Below are 25,823 nucleotides of genomic sequence, written 5' to 3'. Positions count from 1 at the left end.
TGCATTTTGTGTCTTGCGGAAAAGTTCCCACAGGTACGTTTTCATCATGAGATCAGGTACAGTGCCTTGCGAAATTATTCATAACCCTTCATTTTTTTTTTCACATTTTGTTATATTGCTGCCTTATGTTAAACTACTTTAAATTACTTTTTTCCCACATCAATCTACACTCCCTACTCCATAATGGCAAAGCAAAAATAGGTTTTTAACATTTGTGCAAATTTATTAAACATAAAAAACTGAAAAGATCTCATTGCATAAGTATTCATACCCTTTTCTGGGACACTCGAAATTTAGCTCAGGAGCATTCATATTGCTTGGAGTTAAACTGTGGCAAATTCATTTGAATGAGTATGATTTAGAAAGGCACACACCTCTCAGAAAAGGTCTAACAGCTGAAAATGCATATCAGAGCAAAAACCAAGTCCTGAGGTCAAGATAACTGCCTGTAGAGCTAGACTTGTGTTAAGGCAATGATCTAGGGAAGAGTTCAGAAAAAAAAAATCTGCTGCATTAAAGGTTCACAGAAGCATGTAGCCTTCCATTATCCATAATGGAATGCGATTGGAACAACTAGGACTCTAGAAAATGTCTGCCAGCCCCCATCCAAGCTGACAGAGCTTGAGAGGTGAAAAGGTGAGGCAAAGAATGGCAGATAATTGCCAAATGCAGATGTGCAAAGCTTGTCACATCATACCCTAAAATGACTTGAGGCTGTAAAGGTGCTTCAACTATGTACTGAGTTAAGGGTATGAATACTTATGCAATGTACTTATTTCAGTTTTTTATTTTTAATAAATTTGTAAAATTTACACTCCATACACCATAATAACGACAAAGCAAAAACCAAATTTGCAAATTTTACAAATTTATTAAAAATAAAACACTTAAATAAGTACAGTAAGTAAATGAATTTGCCACAGTTTAACTCCACTCGAAGTGTAGTAACATCTAGAAGTAATATGAATGCTCCTGAGCTAAATTTCGAGTGTCCCAGAAAAGGGTATGAATACTTATGCAAGGGGATATTTTCAGTTTTTTATTTTTAATAAATTTGCACAAATGTTAAAAACCTATATTTTGCTTTGCCATTATGGAGTAGGGAGTGTAGATTGATGTGGGGAAAAAAAAAACATAAGGCAGCTACATAACAAAATGTGAAAAAATGAAGGGGTATGAATAATTTCGCAATGCACTGTAGGTGTTTACACAGATGAATCTGAAGCAACATGAGACAAATTATTTAGCTACCATTTCATTTGCAGCGAATCACATTAAAATATTCTCTTAAAATTTGAGGTTTTCAGGCAGATTCTATACTTAGCAGTCTTAGCAGTGTGTGGACACAACCACCCTTCAATGTGAAAAATAAATTCACTGCTTTTTATCCCCAAAAAACTTTAACAATCAATTATCAAGCCGTTTAGATTTTCTGAGCATTATGACATCATATTGCTAAAGCCCCGCCCCAACCGCTGACGGACTGTCCCATATTAGCAAATTTCCACCTCAGCCAGTTGCACGCTCTCTACCAGTAGTTGGATGTAAGAGTCATAAGAGCATAAGAGTCTTTACTCCTGACATCAGAGCCACTGAGGTGTAAAGCACCACCAAATACACAAAAAAAATGGAAGAAAGCGGGTGAGGAGTAGCTCATTATCATTTAAAGAGGCATGCACTAAAATGGGTTGCTGTAAACAGAGCTGGTTTTGACAAGGTAAAAAGGCTGTTGTTTTACACAACCCATGAGGAATTTCTTAAATAACGTTCCATCTGCACTACACCTAAACCTACTCGATAGTATGAACAAAAGTGAATGTGACATAAAAATAAATAATCACAAGCATGCCATTTAGCTTGTTTTTCGATCTCTTATGTTTCAGCTCTTTTATTGTGAGTCATGTTTAATCACAGGATTTGTGCCCAAGGATTCCTCATCCTAAGTCAAATTTCCAGAAATCAGTGCCACTGAGAACGCAGTGGATTTGTTTTGTTTTTGATGGTAAAGAACCACCAACTAAGCAAAACAAACAAAAAAAAAAAAATAGAAGAAAGGGGCGGGGTGAGCAGTAGTTCATTATTATTTAAAGAGACATGCACCCAAACAGGTAGCTGTGAACAGAGTTGTTTTTGACAAGGTAAAAAGGATGTTGTTTTACACGACCATTGAAGAATTTTTTTTAATATCGTTCCATCTGCACTACTCCTAAACCTACCCGATAGTATGAACAAAAGTGAATGTGACAAAAAAAGCAATTCCAAGCATGCCTTTTTAGCTTGTTTTTCGATCTCTTATCTCTCAGCTTTTTCACTGAGTCATGTTTTTTTAATTATAATGAGCTACGTGAGCAGTAGCTCATTATAATTAAAAGAGACATGCACTGAAACGGGTTGCTGTGAACAGAGCTGTTTTTGGCCAGTTAAAAAGGGTGTTGTTTTACACGACCATTGGGGAATTTTATCTAAAGTATGTTGCAGACATTTCATGAAGAGCGTAATAAATTATACCAATTTGAGGAAAATGGGCAACCCATGTCCCCTTTAAAATATATTAAAATACCTATCTATCTATCTATCTATCTATCTATCTATCTATCTATCTATCTATCTATCTATCTATCTATCTATCTATCTATCTATCTATCTATCTATCTATCTATCTAGTGTTTGTTTATACTGCGTGAGAGTTTTTTTCAATAGCTTATTTATGTGTTTAACCCACTTAGATTAAATCTGGCCCATTAGTAGCTGGAGAGAGCTGAGGGGGTGTAATGACTACTTTGCAAAGTGGGGTAATTAACTGACAGAGGCCAGGCTATAATTCTTATTCTGTGGGCTATCTGGCCTGCGGCTTGGTTCCGGTGCTCTCTACGACAGTGAGGGTGCATGTATTCCTCCCTCACTCCCTCCCTGCCTCGAATCCTGCGCACGTGCAGCGCATCCTGAGGAGACGGTCGCCACGGGAACCTGCCACGGTCCAGCGTGTGAGGCTGTGAGAGCGGCAGCAGTGACGTAATGCTCCTTGCTGCTCCTGCTCATGAGGGCTGCAGTAATTTGGAGAGGGGAGGAGGGCATAGACAGTGTGTGTGTGTGTGTGTGTGTGTGTGTGTGTGTGTGTGTGGTTGAGAGAGTGTTGTGTGTTTGTAGGGAGTGTAGTAGCAGCAGGGTTATGCAAACCACAGCATCACTGCAGTATCTTCTTCATCTACTTCTACAGGCTCTTAAAATCTGGTTACATTAAAGGGATAGTTCACCCAAATATGAAAATTCTGTCATTAATTACTTACCCTCATGTTATACTAAACCCGTAAGACCTTTGATCATCTTCAGAATACGAATTAAGATATTTTTGATGAAATCCGAGAGCTGTTTGACCCTGCATAGACAGTAATGGTACTACCATATTCAAGGCCCAAAAGGTAGTAAGGACATTGTTAATATAGTCCATGTGACATCAATGAAGCTATGAGAATATTTTTTGTGTACAAAGAAAACAAAAACGCAGGAGCTCGCGCTCTGATGTAGAACGTCCATCTCTCGTAGTTCATAATCTGTATATCCTGGTTCAAATGAAAGGCTGGGCAAAAAATTGCAAGTCATATTCTCTGTCAAAATCTTCAGACATTTTGTTGAAATCTTCAGACAGATTGTTTTATGTACAGTGCACATCTTCCTCTGCTTGCAATCAAGGCACAGCGCATCTGGGTTCTATGTCAGGAAGGCAAGTTCTGTTCATAAAATGATGGTTGAACCACTATTGTCACATTGATTATTTTATCGATGTCCATACCTACTTTCTGGGTCTTGAACGTGGTAGTTGTGTTGCTGTCTATGCAGGGTCAGAAAGCTCTCGGATTTCATCAAAATGATCTTAATTTGTGTTCTGGAGATGAACAAAGGTTTTAAAGGGGTCATCGGATGCCCATTTTACACAAGTTCATATGATTCTTTAGGGTCTTAATGGAAAGTCTATAATATACTTTGGTTAAAAATTCTCAATTGTAGTGTAAAAAAAAACACCCTTGTACCTTGTCAAAATCAGCTCTGCAAAAAATCTATTCATTCTATTGCATGTTTCTTTAAATGCAAAAAACCCCGCCCCTCTCTGCCATGAGATGATGAGCACATTCCTTTCAAAACTGAAGTAATGTTAATCCTCTGCATCTTCAGCGGCTCAGGTGTCAGGAGTAAACTACGACTGCTGTTCATTGTAACATCCAACAACAGAACACCTCAATCTCTCAATCGGAGACATTCTCGTCTTCCTTTGCACCTGAGTTGACACAATGGCGATTGGAGTCGGACAGTTTCAGCTTGGTGAGGGCGGGTCTAAGGTAAGGCGCTCATGTCAATCAACTATCGTGTCGGTGTGTACACAAACTGCCAACATGCATTAATGTTCAAACAACATGTAAAAGTGAGTTTTGCATCCGATGACCCCTTTAAGCCCGGTTCAGACAACACAATTTTAGCCTGATTTTGGCACAATCTGCTTGACGTAGGACAATGGACATCAGAATTTAATCGTTTTATCTTGTGTAGTGTGTCATAGTGGACGACAACTGTTGCCACATCTGCAAAGCTTCACAATGTCAACACAGAAAGCTGTTTAATTTTTTTCCCCTCATCCATGACTGGTTGGATGAGTTCTGTCACATCTGTGACACTGGTCAATACAAGCACAGAAGCGCCTTCGTCCATGCTTTCAAACAAGTCGAAATGAAAGAGAGACAATGGTATCGGTCATGCTAGGTGGAAATTTACAATGGAGGAAATGTTTGTGGCGCTATGACAATAATACTCCTGCATTTATGATGTTTCATTGAGGGACTACTGCAACAGAGTGAAAATGAAGCTCAAATAAAAACTTCTTTACCTCAGTTCTCTTTGACAGTCCAAACTATCCCTTCATGTAATCCAGATTTGTGTCCAGGGTCAGGTTTTCTTGCTTCTTTTTTTTTTTTTTTGATGACAAGAAAGAGCAAAACGTGCTATTGTTAGTTTACGCTCATGTCTAGTTCACTGTATCGACAACAGTGCGCACGTTGTTAAAAATGGCAAGCTGAATGGTTGGGTTGCAACATGTAGTCTGACATGTTTCTTGTTCATGACACGACAAGATTTTAGTCAAAATCGCATAATCTGACACAGTGACTGTCATAACCGTCAAAAAGAATTGTGTAGTCTAAACCGGGAATTACAGGTTGGGAACATAATGAGGGTGAACTAACTCTTTACTATTGTATACAAAGCATATATGCATAAAATTTGTGTGAGAAAAAAATGCACTTGAAAAACCCTTGAAGAGCACTGTTTAAAACTTAAAATTGATTCTTATGATGCTTCCGTGATAACTTATTTAACTAGAAAATAAAAATTATGCAAAATTAGTGACAGGGGACACATTTGTGTTTATGACATACAGATGAAAAATAACTGAAATACAAAGAATAATTAAGGAGAAAGAGTTGCTTCCTGTACTCTTGAGTCCACTGGGTACATGTTATGAGCAAGGCTTTTTCCTGTGTTGAAGTGTTGCAGGAAATGGTTAGACTGAGTGGCCCATTATTTATGTGAGCAGGTAGAGAGATTTTATTTCTGGCGGGGGTCCAAAGAGAAGCTACGTAAGGGAAAATAGTGAGAAAAGATACGGCCTTACTGACTGACAGCGTCTTTTACTGCGACATTTACTGGGAAAGTTAGGGAGGATGCATTTGCAGAGTGAACAAGGGACAGCCTGAGTAAGAGAAACACAAATCAAATGCGTCCTACATTTCACCACCGCGCGCCTGCCGTCTGCCATCAAATGGTACCCAAGTTGTTTTGTCTATTTAGAAGACACTGAGCTTTTGAATTATGACTGTACTGCTGGGTTAAATTTTTACACTTTGCTCAATGTTGTTTTTTGACTTGTAAGTGTAAGAGCGACAAATCTCAAAGGAAAGTCTCCGATGAAAGCGTTCGGAGCATCAGACGGCTCTCCGCTCTGCTCTACCAAACACCATGAGCAAAACTGCCTCCAGAACCGCTCCCACTGTCACACGGAGCAGACGCTCAGATCCTCACGCTCCAAAAAGAGGATATTCGCAGCTCTGTTGCATTAGGAGCCCAGGACCCCTGCTTTCATAAATCATTTCTCAGCCTTGATGGAAGAAAATTCTGACAGTCCCTGGGCACTTTTGTTTATGGAAGATTATGAAGAACAGAAGACAACACATAAAGGCTCTGAAGCTTTAACTGCTAGGCAGGGCTCTGCAATCCGCAAAGCACAAAAGCACAAATCAACAGAATAGCCATTTATGAACAGCTCTGGTAACATGACCATTTTTTATGAGTGTTGGTTAATGGGGGCCGACTGAAGGGTCACCACAATGTCAAGCTGAAGGTTTTAAAGTGTCTCGTAAATCTACACTAGTGTTCTTAGTAGCAATGGGAAACATGACAACAGATTATCTTCTGATCTAAAAGTCCGGCTCTGCGAAACTACATAACATGGTCCACTTATTCTTATCCAAAAAGTTGCCCACTTGTACAGGAAGAGACTGATATGTGAAGAGTACTAATAAGTACTAATAAACAGCCAATATTGTAGTAATATGCATGTTAATAAGCAACAAGTTAATAGTGAGAATTGGTGCCTAAACTAAAGTGTTACCTGTAAAGCAAGTTTGTTGGTTGAATATGCCAGCTAAGAAATTGCTAATACCACAGTAATAGATGAGTCTACAAAATAGAAAGAAAATAAACTAGAAGTACAAAACAAGGATTTGTCAAGTAAAATGTCAAAGGATTTCGCTATAATCCAAGAGGAGACTGGTTTTCCTTTGCTGTAAACAAAACTTGGTTCTTGTGAGACTAGGATATTCTCACCTGAGCTTATGCCATTGCTTCATCCTACATGATCCACCGGAACGCCACTCTCTCATGAACGTGTGTACGACAGTTAGCAGAGGCTACACTGTAAAAAACTTGTTGAGTCAACTTAAAATAATTTGTTACCTGGCTGCCTTAAAATTGTAAGTTGAAATGTTAAGTTGTACTGAGTGACAACTTAGATATTTGAGTTGATTCAACTTAAATATCTAAGTTGTCAAGTAGTACAACTTAACATTTAAAGTTGACTAAACTTATTTGAGTTGACTGAACTGACAGCGTTTAAGACAGCAGGGTAACAAATTATTTTAAGTGTTTTTTTTTTTGTTTTTTTTTACAGTGTAGAGAGTATAGTTTATAAAGTTTTAAATATGGATATTGTTCTCACACAAACACATTGATTAGCTTCATAAGGCCTTTATTAACTCCTCAGAGCCATGTGGAATACTTTTTATGATGGATGGATGCACTTTATTGGACTTCTCAACACCCGTTCACTGCTATTATAAAGTTTGAAAGACCCAGGATATTTTTTAAGATATAACTCTGATTGTATTCGTCTGAAAGAAGCAAATCATATACAAATCATATACACCTAAGATGGATTGAGAGTAACTAAATCATGGGGTAATTTTCATTTTTGGGTGAACTTTACCTTTATCTACGACGGTACGATGCATCATGCAATCAACTAACTAGTTGCAACTCTTTCCTGAAACTCGCACATCTGTCGCTTGAACAACATTGTAAAAGAGCATAATAGGACCCCTTTAAACCAAAGTCTTTATTTTGTTTTGGTGGGGCACTAGAACATGCCCTCATTCTTGCTGGTTTGTAAAACCACATAATTTTTCACATAATTTACATTATTACAATGGCTTTCTCCCCAGGCTGGCACAAATGGCTCAATTAGTTCAGAGATTTCCACTTTCCGAAAAACCAAATGTATTGTGATTGGTTAGCAGTCCCACTGCGTTGCAATTGGCGAACAGCTTAAACGGCATAATATTGTCACCTTCCCACAGCAGCAAACTAGATGAAAGTGATTCTTACATTCTAAATATGGATATTTTTCTTACAAAAACACACCAGATCGCTAAAGGAGGCTTTTACTGACACCCCTGGAGCCATGCAAGACACTTTTTTATTATGGATCGACTTGTTTTGGACTGATGGAGAGATACACTTGTCTATGCCGTTCAGTTTTAAAGTTTGTGAGGGCCAGGATTATTTTTAATATAACTCTGATTGCATTTGTCTAAAAGAAGGATGTCATATACACCTAGAATGCATGAAGAATGGGTAAATAAAACACTACAGTATTGATGGTCCTATCATCAGCCTGCGAGATCGCTGATTCATGATATTATCATTATTGTATTGACCCATACAATGTATTTTTGGCTAATTGCTACAAATATACCTGTATTACTTAAGACTGGTGTAGATTGTAGCCCTATATTCTAAAGAAATGCCTTTTGAAGATATTTCTGCTGATATTTCACTAGATGTTTCAGTAGATGTCTTTCAAGTAAATATTTTGTTGAGGGCTCTTAAAAGCATAAATGGATCTGTAATAGGACCGTCTGCTGCCTTCGTCACAGCCCGGAAGAGTTACTACTGTGAAGAGTTTGGGAGTGTGAGCGATTTTGTGGTGCCATTCACCAATTCGCGTTGTCAGAACATCAATTTCCTGCGGCTCTAGAGTGACCAGACAACTTAAGTTAAGAAAACCCTTAGCGCTAAAAAAAATAATTTAAGCTTTCTTATCCTAAGGGTTTTGCTGAAACCAGGTTTTGCTGATTAGAAAAAAAAATACTGTCTGGATCTTAGTGCCCATGAGCAAAGATGGCAGATTTCAAATCACATTATTCCAGAGGGTCATATGTCAGCCAAGTAACTGTCATTAAAATGAATGAGAATGTTAACGGATAGCTTTCTCCAGGTATTACAAACCTGCTTGCATCAGACGGTCAGTAAACGGACTTTGGCTGACACTACAGGATTTAAAACATTAAGTGATATAAACAACTTGAGTTTTATGAGCCGATTGCTAAACAATGCTTTAAAACAGTTCCTGTAACTGTTAGCTGTATCATTTGCAGCTTAAAATGGTGTGTCTCCAAAAAGGCACCCAAACAAAATTGCACTGGTTTAAAGACTTGATTTTTTTCCCCTATAAATTCCCACTTTTGGCAACACTCTTGGAAAAGCACTCTGCTTCACTCCCTTTCAGCAGTCTTTTATGTTCAGTGGCAGTTGAGTTTTTCTCACTCTCTGTCCCTTTCCATCACTGTTATATGGACAGGATGAGATGTGTAAAGTGAAGGATGACAGTAAACCTGGGAGTTCTCTCTTCTCAGTATGTCCTACCCTCACCCTTACAAAGAAGTATGGCAGCTGTACCATTGTGCTAGTATTCAAAAAGAAGAACCTAGACAAAACAAAATGTTGGGATCCCTGTTAGGTAGCTTTTCTCCTAGCCTCACTGAACTTGTTAGGCTTGTCTGTTTTGCTGGTTTTAAAGAGCATTTGGACACTTATCAACTGGTCAGGTTTGAAGACCAGCTGGTCACTTTTAAACCAAGAAGCATTGTCACAGTCAGCACAGCGAATTTACAGTTGCATGACCAAACATAAACAAAATCTAAAATGACTGGATTTTGAACAGCAACAGTAAATGTGATCAAAAAACAATCGAAGTCCAAACATAAAGTTGAGGTCAAAAGTTTACATTCACCTTGCAGAATCTGCAAAATGTTAATGATTTTACCACAATAAGAGGGATCATAGAAAATGCATGTTATTTTTTTTAGTACTGAACTGAACAACATATTTCACATAAAAGACATCTACATATAGTCTACAAGAGAAAATAATAGTTGAATTTACAAAAATGACCCCATTCCTTTAACTCTTGAACCCGATGCTCTTCAGAAAAATCCTCCAGGTTCCCCAAATTCTTAGGTTTTTCAAAATTTTTGTGGATTTGAACCCTTTCCAGCAATGATTGTATGATTGTGAGATCCATCTTTTCACACTGAGGACAACTGAGGGACTCATATGCAACTATTACAGAAGGTTCAAACACTCACTGATGCTCCAGAAGGAAAAACGATGCATTAAGAGCCCGGGGGTGAAAACTTTTGAACAGAATTAAGATATGTACATGTTTCTTATTTTGCTTAAACATCTTTTCTTTTTTTCATTTAATCCTGCCTTTCAGAAGCTACAGAAGATACTTACATGTTTCTCAGAAGACAAAATAAGTGAAATTTACCCTGATCTTCAAATTCAAAATGTTTTCAGCCCCCGGCTCTAAATGTATTGTGTTTCCTTCTGGAGAATCAGTGAGCATTTGAACCTTCTGTAATAGTTGCATATGAGTCACTCAGTTGTCCTCAGTGTGAAAAGATAGATCTTAAAATCATACAATCATTGTTGGAAAGGGTTCAAATACAAAAAAATCTTGAAAAACCTAAGAATTTGTGGACCCTGGAGGATTTTTCTGAAGAACATTGGGTAGTTTAACTGTTCAGGACAAACAAGGGACTCGTGAACAATTAACACTAAACAAAAAAACACAGCTGTGTATCATTCAGGTAACAACACAGTATTAAGAAAACTTTTGATCGAGGTCATTCAACTATTATTTTCTCTGGTGGACTATCTTTTATGTGAAATATTAAGTCAGTACTAAATAAAACATAACATGCAATTTGTATGATCCCTCTTATTTTGGTAAAATAATTAACATTTTGCAGGTTTTGCAAGGTTTATGTAAACTCAACCTCAACTGTAAGTGTTTGAGCGTGCTTGTGTTGTGTTACCTTGAACAGCCTGGAGTTTGTGAGTCTGTATGATGATACAGAGCTGGAGCACCAGCTGAGGTGCGCTCTCCAGGAACGTGGCCAGTAAGTGGAGCATGCTAACGTCTGCATACTCGTACACCATCCTCCAGTAGAACCTCCAGCGGTCATTCTCTCCGCTCTGCCTGCTCCTGATGCCCAGATAGATTGTGTGGAAGTACCTGTGCGGGACACAAAGAAAGCCCTTTTAAAACCTCTCTGAACTCTCACTGAACTCTCAATGACAGGGCAGAATCAGCTTCTGAGACAGGCACTCGGCTAGAATATCTCAATGTTTTGTCTGCCTTCCTATTCAGCATGACCTTACAACCGGACAGACTGTTCCAGGCTATGTTGTTCTCTGCACTGTTTTGTAAACAAGATCTGTGGATGGACCCGTTTGGAACTGCTGATGTATTATATTATTTAATGTCAAAGCTGATGACTCAACACAACATCTCAAAATGATTAAACCAAAAATGGAACATTATGTCAATGTAGTATGAACAGTTAAACACTGAATCCTTTATAATGTTTGACAATTTCCACAAATATTACACAAAATTGGACCTTTATTTTTTTATTATATGTTTGTTACATTTTCTTTTCTTTTTATATGAGGGTTGCATTTTTAAAGATGGCATATCATGAAAATGTAATTTTTTTCCCATGTTTTAATGGCTATAATCGGGTCCCCGGTGCATCTACCAACTAGAGTGCGGATCGGGCCGCATTTTTCTGTCCGAGCCCGGCCCGAGTCCGACAGAGCAGTAACCGAACCCGACCCGAGCCCGACAAGCATTCAGATATTTATGTCCGAGCCCGATCCCAGCCCGACACAGTTAAAATCTCTTTTTTCACTCATACTAATGACACATGCACTTTTTTTGTGTGGAAAGCCCGCTTTTATTAAGCAACTGTAAAAAAAGCATTCGGAAATGTCAACAGATGAGAGCGTCAGTGCACACTGGGCAAAAAGTGCTGTTATAACACGGGCGCACTATCGCGCTGAGGTGACCGAGCCCGACCCGAACCCGAGCATCCTTTCTAAATATCTGTCCGAACCCGGCCCGACCCGTCGGGTTCCGTCGGGTACCGTCGGGCTCGGCTCGGATATCCATCCTCTACTACCAACCCAGAAAATGTGAAAAAGGACAACCCAGTAATTTTTTTTGGTAAGCCTTTTTCTGCAAGCTTGTGAAAAAACGAGCTGCTTAGATTTTGCTCCCCCTGTGACACAGAAAGGGGATTTTATTATAATATTACTGCCCCTTAATCTGCACATTTCTACCCACTGCGTTTTCACAAGCGACAACGGTGTACCAGTTCGGTGTACAAGTTTGTGCAAAGCATGCTAACTGTTCTGTCTTTGGCTGCACAAATGAACACAGAACACAAGAGAGCAGTGGATTTATTGATTTATTTACTTTATATTACGCTGCTGCCACACAGATCATAAGTCCAATTAATAAACTATGCGCACTCTCGGGGCTCTGTTCCCTATCGTATTTTTGCATGAAATTTAAACACATTTGCGTAGTTGTCCAAATTAATGTCCTGTGCGTGTTTTATAATGGATACTCACTGATAGAGGAGGATGTATGTTTGTAATGTTTGTAAATTGTATGTTTATTTTTTAATGGATACAAACAGTATATGTTTAGTGAGTCGTCTTTTGGCATCTCCCGGTTGTCATGTTTGGTATGGCAGGTTAATTTATTTAAGAAAAAGTACTTTAAAGTTAAGAAGAATAATTTAGGAGCTTTAAATCTGAATATGCATATATTATTTATTTTAAAAGTTAGAATTGAGCAGAGGCTTTCTTTTTAAGATTATAAAGTATAGCTGTAAAGCAGGGCTCAGGGAAGCGTGTAAGATCCAATTGCGAGCTTTATTGAACAGATCGTGGTCAAGACGGGCAGGGTCAAACACCAGCAAACAGTAATATCCAGGGCAAGACAAAAGCGTGATCCAGAAAATACAGGCAGAGTCCAAAATCCAAGTGGGCAGTCCAAAAGTAACAAATTAAACAAAACAATGGAACAAGGCTAGGCTAGACTATGACTATGACTAACTAACAAAACAAAACATGGCAATGGCAAAAACATGGCAAAGAAACAAGAGAAAACGCTTAGTAGAGTCCGCAAAGCCTAACAATACTTCGCGGGGAGGAAGTAACCAACGAGGCAGCAGAGGGAGCAGCAACAGTCAGTGTGGGTAAGGGCTTCCTCTGCTGGCGTGGCATTACAGAATCCCCCCCTAGGAGCGACTCCTGGCGCTCAAACAATAACAGTCCAGGAGGGTGGGGGAACAGATGCAAAACAGGGGTTGGGACGGTGGGCCAGGTCCATGCAGGGGAACAGGTTCAGAGTCAGGGCCTGGACCTTGGAGCAGAGGCAGACAGTGGGGCACTGGAGGACCTGAGCCATGGAGCAGTGGCAGACAGTGGAGCAATGGAGTTCCTGGGCCGTGAAGCAATAGCAGACAGTGAGGCAATGGAGGACCTGGGCCGTGGAGCAATAGCAGACAGTGGAGCAATGGAGGTCCTGGGCCGTGGAGCGGTGGCAGACAGTGGAGTAATGGAGGTCCTGGACCATGGAGCTGTGGCAGACAGTGGAAACTTGGAGGACCTGGTCCGTGAAGCAGTGGCAGACAGTGGAACATTGGAGGACCTTGACCGTGGAGTGATGGCAGACAGTGAAGCTCTGGAGGACCTGGGCCATGGAGCAATAGCAGACCTGGATCATGAAGCAGAGGAGGGCCTGGACCGTGAAGCAATGGCAGACTGTGGAGTAGTGGAAGCCATGGCGGGGCCGGCAGAGCAGGAAGCCTAGGCGGTGCAGGCAGAGCAGGAAGCCATGGCGGAGCAGGTAGAGCAGGATGCCTTGGCAGAGCAGACAGAGCATGAAGCCTTGGCGTTGCAGGCAGAGCAGGAAACCATCGCGGGGCAGACAGAACAGGAAGCCTTGGCGGAGCAGACAGTTCAGGAGGCCATGGCGGCACAGGGAGCTCGGGTAGCCATGGCAGAGCAGACAGCTTAGGAGGCCATGGCGGCCTCAGGGGGTTCCGCCGTAAACGCAGCCTCCGTAAGAGGCATTGGCGCAGCGGACACGTGGACAGACGAGGCCTCTGGAGCAGACTCGTGGACAGACGTGGCCTCTGGAGCAGACTCGTGAACAGACAAGGCCTCTGGAGTGAAGTGTACAGCCCACACACTCAAAATGGTGATTGCCATCACACTAGCAGTCATAACATGACATGGCTCTGGCAGATCAGACGAGACATGGCGTGGCTATGGCAGATCAGGCGAGGCATGGCGTGGCTCTGGCAGATCAGGCGAGGCATGGCGTGGCTCTGGCAGATCAGGCGAGGCATGGCGTGGCTCTGGCAAATCAGGCGAAGCATGGCGTGGCTCTGGCAAATCAGGCGAGGCATGACTTGGCTTTGGGAAAGAAGCTGTGACCTTACTTGGCTTTGAGGAAACAGCTGTGACTTGACTTGGCTTTGAAGGAACAGCTGTGACTTGACTTGGCTTGGAAGGAACAGCTGTGACTTGATTTGGCACGTGAAGGTCAGTTGTGGCTTGGCTCAGGGACAACAGTAGCAACTTGACTTGGCTCATGAAGATCTGCTGTAACTTGGCTTGGCTCATGAAGATCAGCTGTGGTTTGGCTTAACATAGACAACCCAGTTGTAACTTGACTTGATTCAGGAACAACAGCTGCGACTTGGCTTGACTCATGGGGCACAGCTGTATCTTGGCTTGACTCATGGAGAACAACAGCTGTATCTTGGCTTGATTCATGGAGAACAACAGCTGTATCTTGGCTTGATTCATGAAGAACAACAGCTGTATCTTGGCTTGATTCATGGAGAACAACGGCTGTGTCTTGGCTTGACTCATGGAGGACAGCTGTATCTTGGCTTGACACAGAAAGTGTAGCCCTGACTTGACTTGACACCAGAGTATCAGGCATCACTTGGCTTGATGTCGGAGGAGCGGTTGTGACTTGACTTTGCTTTGAGGGAACAGCTATGACTTGACTTGGCTTTGAGGGAACAGCTGTGACTCGACTTGGCTTTGAGGGAACAGCTATGACTTGACTTGGCTTTAAGGGAACAACTGCGACATGGCTTGACTTTGCTGGAGCAGCTGTGGCTTGGTATGATTCAAGAGGTGCTGTTGTGTCTTGACGTGACTCTTAAAGTGCTGCTGTATCTTGCTTAGACTTTGGAAGTGTTGGCGTGTCTTGACTTGACTTGGCCGGAACAGTAGCTGTAACGTGACTTGACCTGGCAGGAACAGCAGCAGTAACGTGACTTGGCTTGGCAGGAACAGCAGCTGTAATGTGACCTGACTTGACAGGAACAGCATCTGCTACGTGACTTGGCTCTGGACGCTCGGGCGTGGCGGTCAACTTGGCGACAGGCTCTGGAGTGGCGGCCATCTTGTGCAGTGGCTCTGGAAGGGCGGCCATCCTGACTGGGGACTCAGATGGGGCGACCATCCTGTGAACAGGCTTGGGGATGGCGGCCATCTTGTGAACAGGCTGGGGGATGGCAACCATCTGGTGAATAGGCTCTAGGATGGCGGCCATATTGTGGACTGACTCTGGGAGGGCGGCCATCCTGTGGACTGGCTCTGGGATGGCAGCCATCTTGTGGACTGGCTTAGAGATGGCGGCCATCTTGTGAGCTGCCTGTGGGAGGGCGGCCATGACAGGTACAGACTCTGGAGCGGCAGGCATGGCGTGAGCAGGCCCTGGAGCGGCAGGTGTGATGTGTGCAAGCTGTAGCTTGGCAGGCGTGATGTACGCAGGCTTTGGTGTGACTTGAGCAGGCTTTGGCTTGGCAGGCATGACGTGAGCAGGCTTTGACACGTGAATAATTCCAGATATGGCGGTTAAGTGTGGAGAATGAGGAGTGGCAGATACTGGGGAATAAGCAGGGTTCCTCATCAGCTATCCCCACAGTAAACGAGGAACCACTCAATCGGAAAGCAAAGTCAATATATGTTTCTAGAGTCCAGTGAGGGGTACGGTGTGGCATTAAATGTGAAATCTTAGCAGTGAGGCCGTAACGAAAAATGTCCTTGAGGGCAACATCATTAAATCCCACCAAGTGCCACAGTTCACAAAAGTCCTGCACATAGTCCTCTATAGCCTGGTTACCTTGGCGTAGGTTGAGGAGGCGAGAAGCTTCTTGGTCCATGGCGATCTGTGGTTGAAAAGCTGCTGGATCTTTGGTAGGCAAAGTATTTCTGTAAAGCTGGGCTCAGGGAAGCGTGTAAGATCCAATTGCGAGCTTTTTTGAACAGGTCGTGGTCAAGACGGGCAGGGTCAAACACCAGCAAACAGTAATATCCAGGGCAAGACAAAAGCGTTATCCAGAAAATACAGGCAGAGTCCAAAATCCAAGTGGGCAGTCCAAAAGTAACAAATTAAACAAAACAATGAAACAAGGCTAGGCTAGACTATGACTATGACTATGACTAACTAACAAAACAAAACATGGCAATGGCAAAAACATGGCAAAGAAACAAGAGAAAACGTTTAGTAGAGTCCACACAGCAAAACAATACTTTGCGGGGCCTGTTTGGTGTAGGCCTCCTTAAATGGCCACCAAACAGGAAGTGACCAACGAGGCAGCAGAGGGAGCAGCAACAGTCAGTGTGGGTAAGGACTCCCTCTGCTGGCGTGGCGTTACAATAGCTTTAATTTAAAGTTTGTTTGAATTTTGATATTTTTTATAACATACAGTAGAAGAATAATTAGGCCAAACAAATGTTTTGGTTAATAAAAAAGGATTAAAAATAAACACTTTTATCTTTACTGGGGAAGTACAGAATAAGGGGACATGTCAGGCATAGGGGGGCCTTGCAAAATTGACCGGAGAAGAAAGGGGGCCCCGGAGCAAAAAAGGTTGGGAACCCCTGGTTTAAAGCACATGATTTCAGCCTGTTATACATGATAATCTAAACCAAACAGGTGTTTTTTATCAGAGTATCTGAGCTACAAACTATAAAGGCACAGCCCTATTCGGGGGCGGGGAGCAGCAGCTCATTTGCATTTAAAGAGAAATGCACGAAAACAGCATGTTTCTGCTTCTATTCAAAAGAGGCTTTTTCAAAATTAATGATCTGTGGGGTAATTTGAGCTTAGCCACCTAAGTCTTATATGACATCTTGTCAAAAGGGCAAACTAGGTCTCATTTAATACATATCTGCAAACATTTTTTCCCCCACCAAAGATAAAGAATGATCTAGGGCTGCACGATTAATCGCACGATGTTGTGAGGCGCGTTTAGTCAATGAAGCCGGTACTTTGATTAGTAGTAAATCTCCATCACGTGTGTTCAGCTGGAGCGTTCAGAGGTGTAATTCACTGACAAGCTACGCCAAATCGCGCTCAAAATCGAATGCGATTTTGAGCTCGATTTGGCGTAGCTTGTCAGTGATTTACGTCTCTGTGTATTAATTGCCGCTCCAGCTGAACGCACGTGATGGAGATTTACTACTAATCAAAGTACCGGCTTCATTGACTAAACGCGCCTCACAACATCGTGCGATTAATCGTGCAGCCCTAGAACGATCTGTTATTTATGAGACAACGCTTCCCCCCAAACTGGGTTTCCAGTTATGTGCTAGGTGGCGCTGTTATGTATGAGTCCAGAATCTCCTAATTAAAACACAGATGAGGAAGGAGAAGAAACGAGTTCATATCTAAGCAGATACATTAAACACAAAAATAACTCGATCATCAACAATAAACAGCATATAAATGAAAACTGCCTACTGAGTGAAATGTGGATCCAGAAAGTGGTAAAGGACTGTGAAGCTTTGAGAGTGTTGATGAAAGCAATCTATTTTATCTATGCTTTGATCATCATACTATGATCTGGATATAGTCTTTGATAAAAACATGATTTTCTCAGATTTCGCTCAAAATGTTGCATTTTTTATAAATTCAAGTGTTGATAAAAAAAGAATGATTGAAGCTAAAAAGTAGACTGTTCTTCATTTTGATGTATGTTCAGATATTCATATAACAAAATATTCTGGGAGCCATGAAATTTTAGTGAAAATACTCAAAAATGTTGGCGGTGGCTGGCAACTTTTTTGGAAAACAGTGGCGGGGAAAGAGTTAAAGGAGAAGTTGAGTTCTAGAATGAAAATCTCCTGATAATTTACTCACCCCCATGTCATTCAAGATGTACATGTCTTTCTTCCTTCAGTTGAAAAGAAATTAAGGTTTTTGAAAAAAATAAACATTCCAGGTTTTTTCTCCATATAGTGGACTTCAATGGGAATCAATAGGTTGAAGGTCCCAATTTCAGGTTCAATGCAGCTTCCAAGGGCTTTACACATTCCCAGCTAAGAAATAAAGGTCTTATCTAGTGAAACAATTGGTCATTTTCCAAAAAAGATACAACCGTATATACTTTTTAATCACAAATGCTCATCTTGCACTAACTCAACCTCATGCAAGTGAAGTACCGACCCAGTGTTTGCAAAAGTGAATGTGCAAAGAAAGTCAAACGCTCTTTACAAAAACAAGTAAAACAATGTCTGACAATTTTGAAGTTGGAGGAGAAAATTAGATGTTTGAGATTATCACCCTACCCTACCTTTTTGAACTGAAGTACACAGATGAAAAACTAACTACACTGTAAAATGTTTTCACCAGTTTCAACTTAAAAACTTAAGTTTAGCAGCTGCCTTAAGATTTTAAGTTAAATCAACTTAAGGCATTTAAACTCACAAGTTATATCAACTCATTTTTATTGTAATAAGTTAAAATGACTTGTCGTTTTAAACTGTTTAAACTTAAAAACTTAAGGCAGCTGCTGAACTTAGGTTTTTAAGTTGAATTTGGTGAACATTTTTTACAGTGTAGAAGCGACTTTTCCAATGTGACTATATAATGCGTGAAGATGCACATTTTCATTACAGAGCTAGTGCAAGACAAGCATTTGTGACCCTGGACCACAAAACCAGTCATAAGTAGCACAGGTGTATTTGTAGCAATAACCAAAAATACATTGTATGGGTCAAAATAATCGATTTTTAATTTATGCCAAAAATCATTACTAATCATATTAAGTAAAGATCATGTTCCATAAAGATACTTCATGAATTTCAAAATTTTTGATTAGTAATATGCATTGCTAAGAACTTCATTTGGACAACTTTAAAGGCGATTTTCTCAATATTTTGATTTCCTATCCTAACAAACCATACATCAATGGAAAGCTTATTTATTCCGGTATTAGATGATGTATGAATCTCAATTTCAAAAAATTGACCCTTATGACTGGTTTTGTGATCCATGGTCACATTTGTGGTTAAAAAGGTGTACAAATGTTTATCTTTTTAGGAAATGACCGATCGTTTCGCTAGATAACAACCTTATTCCTTGGCTAGTATCATGCAGAGCCTTTTAAAGCTACATTGAAACTGCATTTTGAACCTCAAACCCGCTGATCCCCATTGAGCCCATTATATGGAGAAAAATCCTGAAATGTTTTCCTCAAAAAACAATTTCTTTGCTACTGAAAAAAAGAAAGACATGAACATCTTGGATGAAAAAAAAAATTAACTACAGTTAAATGAATATCACTCTAACAATCTGTCAAAATGCTAAAAGTTTAACTGTCAAATAAAATTGAGAATATGAAGATGGGACAAGCCAAGATTCCCATTTTAACACGGATGCACAGACATGTGACATCTTTAAAACAAGCTACCCTTTATGCTGGATAACACAGTGCATCTAATAGTTCTCACAACAAAAACACGGGATGCATGTCTGCAATGCTTTTTTTAAAAAAGTCATGGGACACCAAAGTGTTCTGTATAAATGGAAAGTGCCTGTAACTATTACATTAAAAGAAAGTAAAGAAACTAAATTATTCAAGGATTTGTGAGTGAATCTTGGTGAGGACGTCTGCGGATGGAACTAACTCACCTCTTGATGGGCCTTTCTGTCCCTTTAGGCAAACAGAGCTCTTCTTTTACTTGTAACAATGTGGAAAAGTTGCAGTGCAAAATGGTATTTAGACTAATTAACACATCTATATTTGCCTTTCTAATCTTGTGATCCAAATTTAAATGTTTAATATGCACCTTTGCAATACAGATGAGCTTGAATAGTTCTACGTTATACAGATATGTAATATTTAACAAAGAAACCCAAAACGATTCTATTACATAATATGCTAGCTAAATGCTATATTCATTGCATAAGTTCAATCAGTGCTTGCATGCTGTACTGAAGAATTTATCATATTTACTAACACCAGTTAATATCTGAAGTCATTTTAAAATCTATTTTTATGGTCCCAACTCGACAAGCTGCAGCAATCATCTCAAACAAATTCACTTTTAAAAAGTCTTGCTCACAAAAAGGTGGGAAATCTGTAGGAATTGCTATGGCAACACTGGCCTCTTTGCAACAAAACACAAAGTTGAACAAACCCGCTGCTTTCACAGGAAAAGAAAAGGATGAATGTGACAGTCTGTCGCAGACAAACACACTCATAATGAGCAACTGCTACACAAAGATCTTTTAAAAGCGCTGTGTCATCTGCTAACACTAATGGATTGGTGGTGAACGTCTCTCAGTCTGAGGTGTGCTACTGTGGCCCATGGGTTAGCGTGATGCTAAAGGCATCTGCTTGCAGTGGCGTGTCTTTGCCAAGTGAACCATCCCTGCGTTTTCCCTGCTGTGTAGTTTAGCCTTTGACCCTAATAGGCATCCAGCCAACAGCAGACGCACACTTCCATTTACACGCACTTATTCTCTCTCCCCAGAGATTCATTAAGAGCAACTGCATCAGGCTGGCTGTTACCTTAACAAGAGGGTTTCCCCCAAATCCACAGGCAATCAACAGCATTTTTATTGAATTTGAAGAAAAAAAATACAAAAAACACAGTGTACAAAAGCTTATGGGGGATATAGTCTTGTTTGCACAGTGTTTTGTCATTGATTTCTTTGAGAGTGGCTGCCGCCCACTCTGTCTGCCAGATTCTCTCTGCTACAGTTTCCACTTTGATCATTTGTATGCAAAGTATGATTTTATAGTACGCTACTTGCCAACTTCAATCAATTCTGAGGCAATGAGTTTACATGTAAAAGATAAAGGATACGTTGACGTATAGACAGAAAAAAAATTGTACACTAAGGTAAATGTGGAGCACTACTTTTGTATCAGAATGAAACAGCAAGCCTTGAGGTATTGTGTTTGTTTCTTGAATATAAATGTTTGAATATGAATGCGTAGAAGGCACTGTATCAATGTCTTGGCCACCTGTTATTCCTGCATGCTTACTCTGCATAGGGGAAGGGTTCTAGAGCAGTGATTCTTTTTCAAACACTGTTGAAACTATAAAATAGAATTTACAGTCATAAATGTATTAGAGTTGTCAGAAGATAACAATAATTTGTAATAATAAATAATAATAATTTTAAAAATCTAAATAATTTGTAGACATAAAAATATATTTTATAATTAAATTTGAATAAATAAATAAATAAATAAATATATAAAACTGAAAATATTAGAGCTGTCAGAAGATTACTAAAATGTGCAAAAATGAATACTAATAAAAAAAATGCCATTTGTAATTCACATTTTCAAAATAAAATGAACTTTAATATAAATAATAAAATAATAAATATATAAAACAGAAGTTATCATTTTAAAAATATTCAGGCTATTTATATTTAATAAATATTTAAAAAATGAATACTAATTCAAAATAACTGTAAAAAATAAATGAACGAATGAAATAAAATGAATAAATAAATAAATAAATAAAGTACATAGACCAAAAGTAATGACTTCAAAAATATTAGGGCTGTCAAAAGAATTTATAATAATTAATAAGGATAACTGTAAATCATTATTTGTAGAAAAAAAAATCATTTGAATAAATTAATAATGGTTACTACAGTACTTTTTTTCAGACTACTTCCATTTAAAAAATATATATATATATATAAAAAAAATAATAAATCATAATAATTTGTATAAATAAATATATAAAACTGAATTTATGATTATTCAATTCTGAAGATTATTAAAATTTGCTATAATGAATAATACAAAAAACTACACTATTTGTAATTTACATGTTTTAAATAAAATTAACTTTAAAATAAAATAATAAATATATAAACATAAGTCATTATTTTAAATTAAAATGTATAATAAATATTTTAATAATGTATAATAATTAATAATAACTTAAAAAAATTAAAAATTAAAAAACAAAACAAACAAATGAATAAATTAGTACATACATACATAAACCAAAAGTAGTGACTTTAAAAATGGCTTCAAAAATGAAACTGTAAAAAATAATTTGTAAAAACAAAATAATTTGAATTAACGAATTCTAGAATTCATAAATTTATATATTTATTTATACAATTTTATATATACACACTAGAGCTGTCAGAAGAATAAGAATTTAACAAAATACAAATAATTTTTAGACAATTTTTTTTTTAAATTTTGAATAAATAAATATTTAAAACTGAATTTATGAGCTTTCAGAAGATTACTAAAATTTGTAAAAATGGTTTAATGTGTAACTTAAAATTCTAACTTAATGTAGACATTTTTTAAATAAAATAAATATATGAAACACAATTTATCATTTTAAAATATTAGGGCTGGAAAAGAATCTATATGTTTTGAAAGATTTATAATAGGGTAATTCCATATAAAGGCAACCTTACCACAAAAAAATAAAGTTTTTACTATACTGATACACTGTAAAAAGTTTTTACGAGTTTCAACTTAAAAACTTAAGTTCAGCAGCTGCCTTAAAATTTTAAGTTAAATCAACTTAAAACTACTACTCATTTCAACTCACAAAAATAAAATTAGTTAAAATTACTTGTACTTTAAAGTTGATTTAACTTATGAGTTGAAATTACTTGTACTTTAAAGTTGATTTAACTTAAAATGTTAATGCAGCTGCTAAACTTAAGTTTTTAAGTTGAAACTTTCTTACAGTGTAGCACAGATGTCAACATTAAGTGGTTCAAATATCCATGTGAGGTCTCTCCTAAAGTTTTATTTTTTTTTTTTTAGTGCATGAGTTACTATAGTCTGCTAAATGCTATTTTCAGGTTTGTCACATCCATAACAGTACATATTCCTCATAAATAGACACATCAAAATTAAAATTAAATAACAAATATATGTTCTGTGAAGAGCCATCGCTTCTCTATTTGTTGGGTATTATTGCATCTGGTTTGTGCATTTTAATTTGCAGAAATCCTACAAAGTATGTAGTCTCAAAAACGGTGTCCTTTTCTGTCACAATCATAAAGAAAGAAAGAAAGAAAGAAAGAAAGAAAGAAAGAAAGAAAGAAAGAAAGAAAGAAAGAAAGAAAGAAAGAAAGAAAGAAAGAAAACACATACATAAACCTAAAGTAATAATGACCTCAAAAATATTAGGGCTATCTAAAAAATGTTTTTAATAATTAATAAGGATAATTGTACAAAATAATTTGTAAAAACAAAAGTAACTTGAATGAATGAACAAATGAATGAATGAATAATACAGTATATTTCCTAGTCTGATTCCATTTGAGAGTCTGTTACTCATCCACAGTATTGTTTTTTTTTTCAGTGAATCATTGCAATAATGGTCATTGGAAAAACATTTTAATCATTCAGGATGATATTCAGTATGAGTTAACAGAAGCACATTTCTGATTTGGAGTCAATGAAGGCACACTGTGTCTTACTGATGGTGCTGTGTGGCTACGTAAGACAAAGCGGTTAGGAAACACTGTTCTAGATGTGTCAGGTTGGATGTTCACAGTATCAAACCATGGCCTATTTTTTGATACTGTCTTGCCTTTGCAATGTGTAGGCCTACAATACAATTCATACAGATCCTCAACAGATAGCAGCAAGTGCTGAGCTAAAATCATGAAGGGCGGATGATACACTTAAATAAAGCACAAATTCACCCAAAGACACTATTCAAATATAAATGAAGCAGTAATGTCAGATTAAGTCCATAGATAATATTCTCTGGCTCTGCCATAGCAAGAACCGTATCAGTAGAGAAAGATTCAAAAGAAAACCATGACAAAAGTACCGCAGTGGCCTGGTGCAGAGCAGCAGGGTCGCGGTATGATCTTCCTGCTGACCTTAAAGAGTGGGCGTCCGTCCAGCTTCTTTATCAGATAAGTGGGCTTCAGAAGAGGCCTGCGCTTGAAAACTCACAGTCTCCTGGCATTTCCACCACTCGCCCTAAAGGCCAAACTAAGAGAGGCCTCTCATATGGCCGTTGTTTGGATTTCAGATAAGCCACGGGTCGTCTACGTTTCCGTCTCTGCAATATGTATCCCTTTCTTATACTGTCCACCTGAAACCATGAGTCCAAAAGGTCTGGCCAGCCACTGCATCATATTACTGCGTGTTAAAGCATGCTATTCACTAAATCCCCATTCAGAATGGGATTAGACAGATGTTGATGTGCATCCTCTTGCCTTGATTGGATTATTCCTGCATCTCAGCACCACACCAATCAGAGGGGTAGGAGGCAACATGGAAAAAGCTAAATTGCTGGAGGAAATCATAATGATTCGTGCACACTTTCAGATCACACATCAGTCAAAGACCACCATTCGCAGAGGTGTAAAAAAAAACAAATTGGCATAATTTAAATGTAATGATTTTTTTTCTTTTCTTTTTAAAGTATTAGTTCACTTCCGGAATAAAAATTTCCACAATGTTATCCAAGATGTTCATCATGTTTCTTCTTCCGTCGAAACTGAGGAAAACATTCCAGGATTTTTCTCCATATAGTGGGCTTCAATGTGGATCAGTGGGGTAAAGGTCCAAATTGTTGTTGAAATGCAGCTTCAAATGGCTCTACATGATCCAAGGTGAGATATAATGGTCATAAGGGTCAATTTCTAAAAAGCTAAATACATTTATATACTTTAAACCACAAATGCTCATCTTGCACTAGCTCTGCGACTTCACGCACTACATGATCACGTTGAAAAGGTCACGCGTGGTAAGTTTTTACGTCTGCGTAATTCGGTTTAAAAAGGTAGAGTAGGGCGAAAAACGATGTTGAAAATGATTCAACATCATTGTTTAACTTTTTTTTGCAAAGGGAGTTTGACTTTCTTTGCACGTTCGCTTTGTAAACACTGGGTCGGTACTTCTGTCTAGGTCACATGACCTTTCCAACATGACTACGTAATGCGTGAAGTCGAGCTAGTGCAAGATGAGCATTTGTGGTTAAAAAGTATATAATTTTTTTTTTCTCGAAAATGACCAATTGTTTAGCTAGATAAGACCTTTATTTCTCTGTTGGGATCCCTTTAAAGCTGCATTGAAACTGCAATCTGGACCTTCAACCCATTAGCCATCATTGAAATCCACCATATGGAGAAACATCCTGGAATATTTTCCTCAAAAACCTTCTTTTTTCTTTTTGCGAAGAAAGACATGAACATCTTGGATGACATAGGGGTAAGTAAATTAACAGGAATGTTTTATTCTGGAAGTGAACTACTCTTTTAAGAAACTGATAAGAACTTAAACTTAATAATAGTTTTATAATAATTAAATAATGATGAAATGATTAATAATGAAATATATATATATATATATAAAATCTAACAAATATAACTATTAAACAAAATGAATAATAAAAAAAATTCAATACAAACATTTCAATGAATTTAATGAAAATGTTAAAGGGACAGTTCACCCAACAATGGAAATTATTGTCATCATTTATTCACTCTCATGTTCTTTCAAACCAATAGTATATTGGTTAATCTAAACAAGTGAAAGGGATAGTTCACCTAAAAATGAAAATGCTGTTATTAAATACTTACCCTCATGTCATTCCAAACCCGTAAGACCTTCGTTCATCTTCAGAACACAAATTAAGAAATTTTTTGGCTGAAATCCAAGTGCTCTCTGACCCTCAATAGACAGCAACGGTGCTACCATGTTTAAGGCCCAGAAAAGTACCAAAATGATCAACAAAGTAGTCCATGTGACAACAAAGAATAAATTTTTGCAACTAAAAAACTAAAATGGCATCTTTAT

General features: G+C 38.5%; 1 protein-coding gene across 1 annotated transcript in view; it reads right to left on the bottom strand.

Moving 5' to 3' along the window:
- Window positions 1-25,823, bottom strand: part of xkr4 (XK related 4) — an 84,053-nt gene that overhangs the window by 10,917 nt on the left and 47,313 nt on the right. Inside the window, exon 2 of the mRNA XM_073849333.1 lies at window positions 10,704-10,903. Within this exon, the coding sequence (XP_073705434.1) occupies window positions 10,704-10,903 (200 nt within the window). The remainder of the gene's footprint in view (window positions 1-10,703; window positions 10,904-25,823) is intronic.

Source organism: Garra rufa, chromosome 10 (genome assembly GCF_049309525.1).
Source record: "Garra rufa chromosome 10, GarRuf1.0, whole genome shotgun sequence".
NCBI classification, from domain to species: Eukaryota; Metazoa; Chordata; class Actinopteri; order Cypriniformes; family Cyprinidae; genus Garra; species Garra rufa.
The sequence above is the reverse complement of the archived record's forward strand: the minus strand, read 5'-3'. Positions and strand labels throughout refer to the sequence as shown.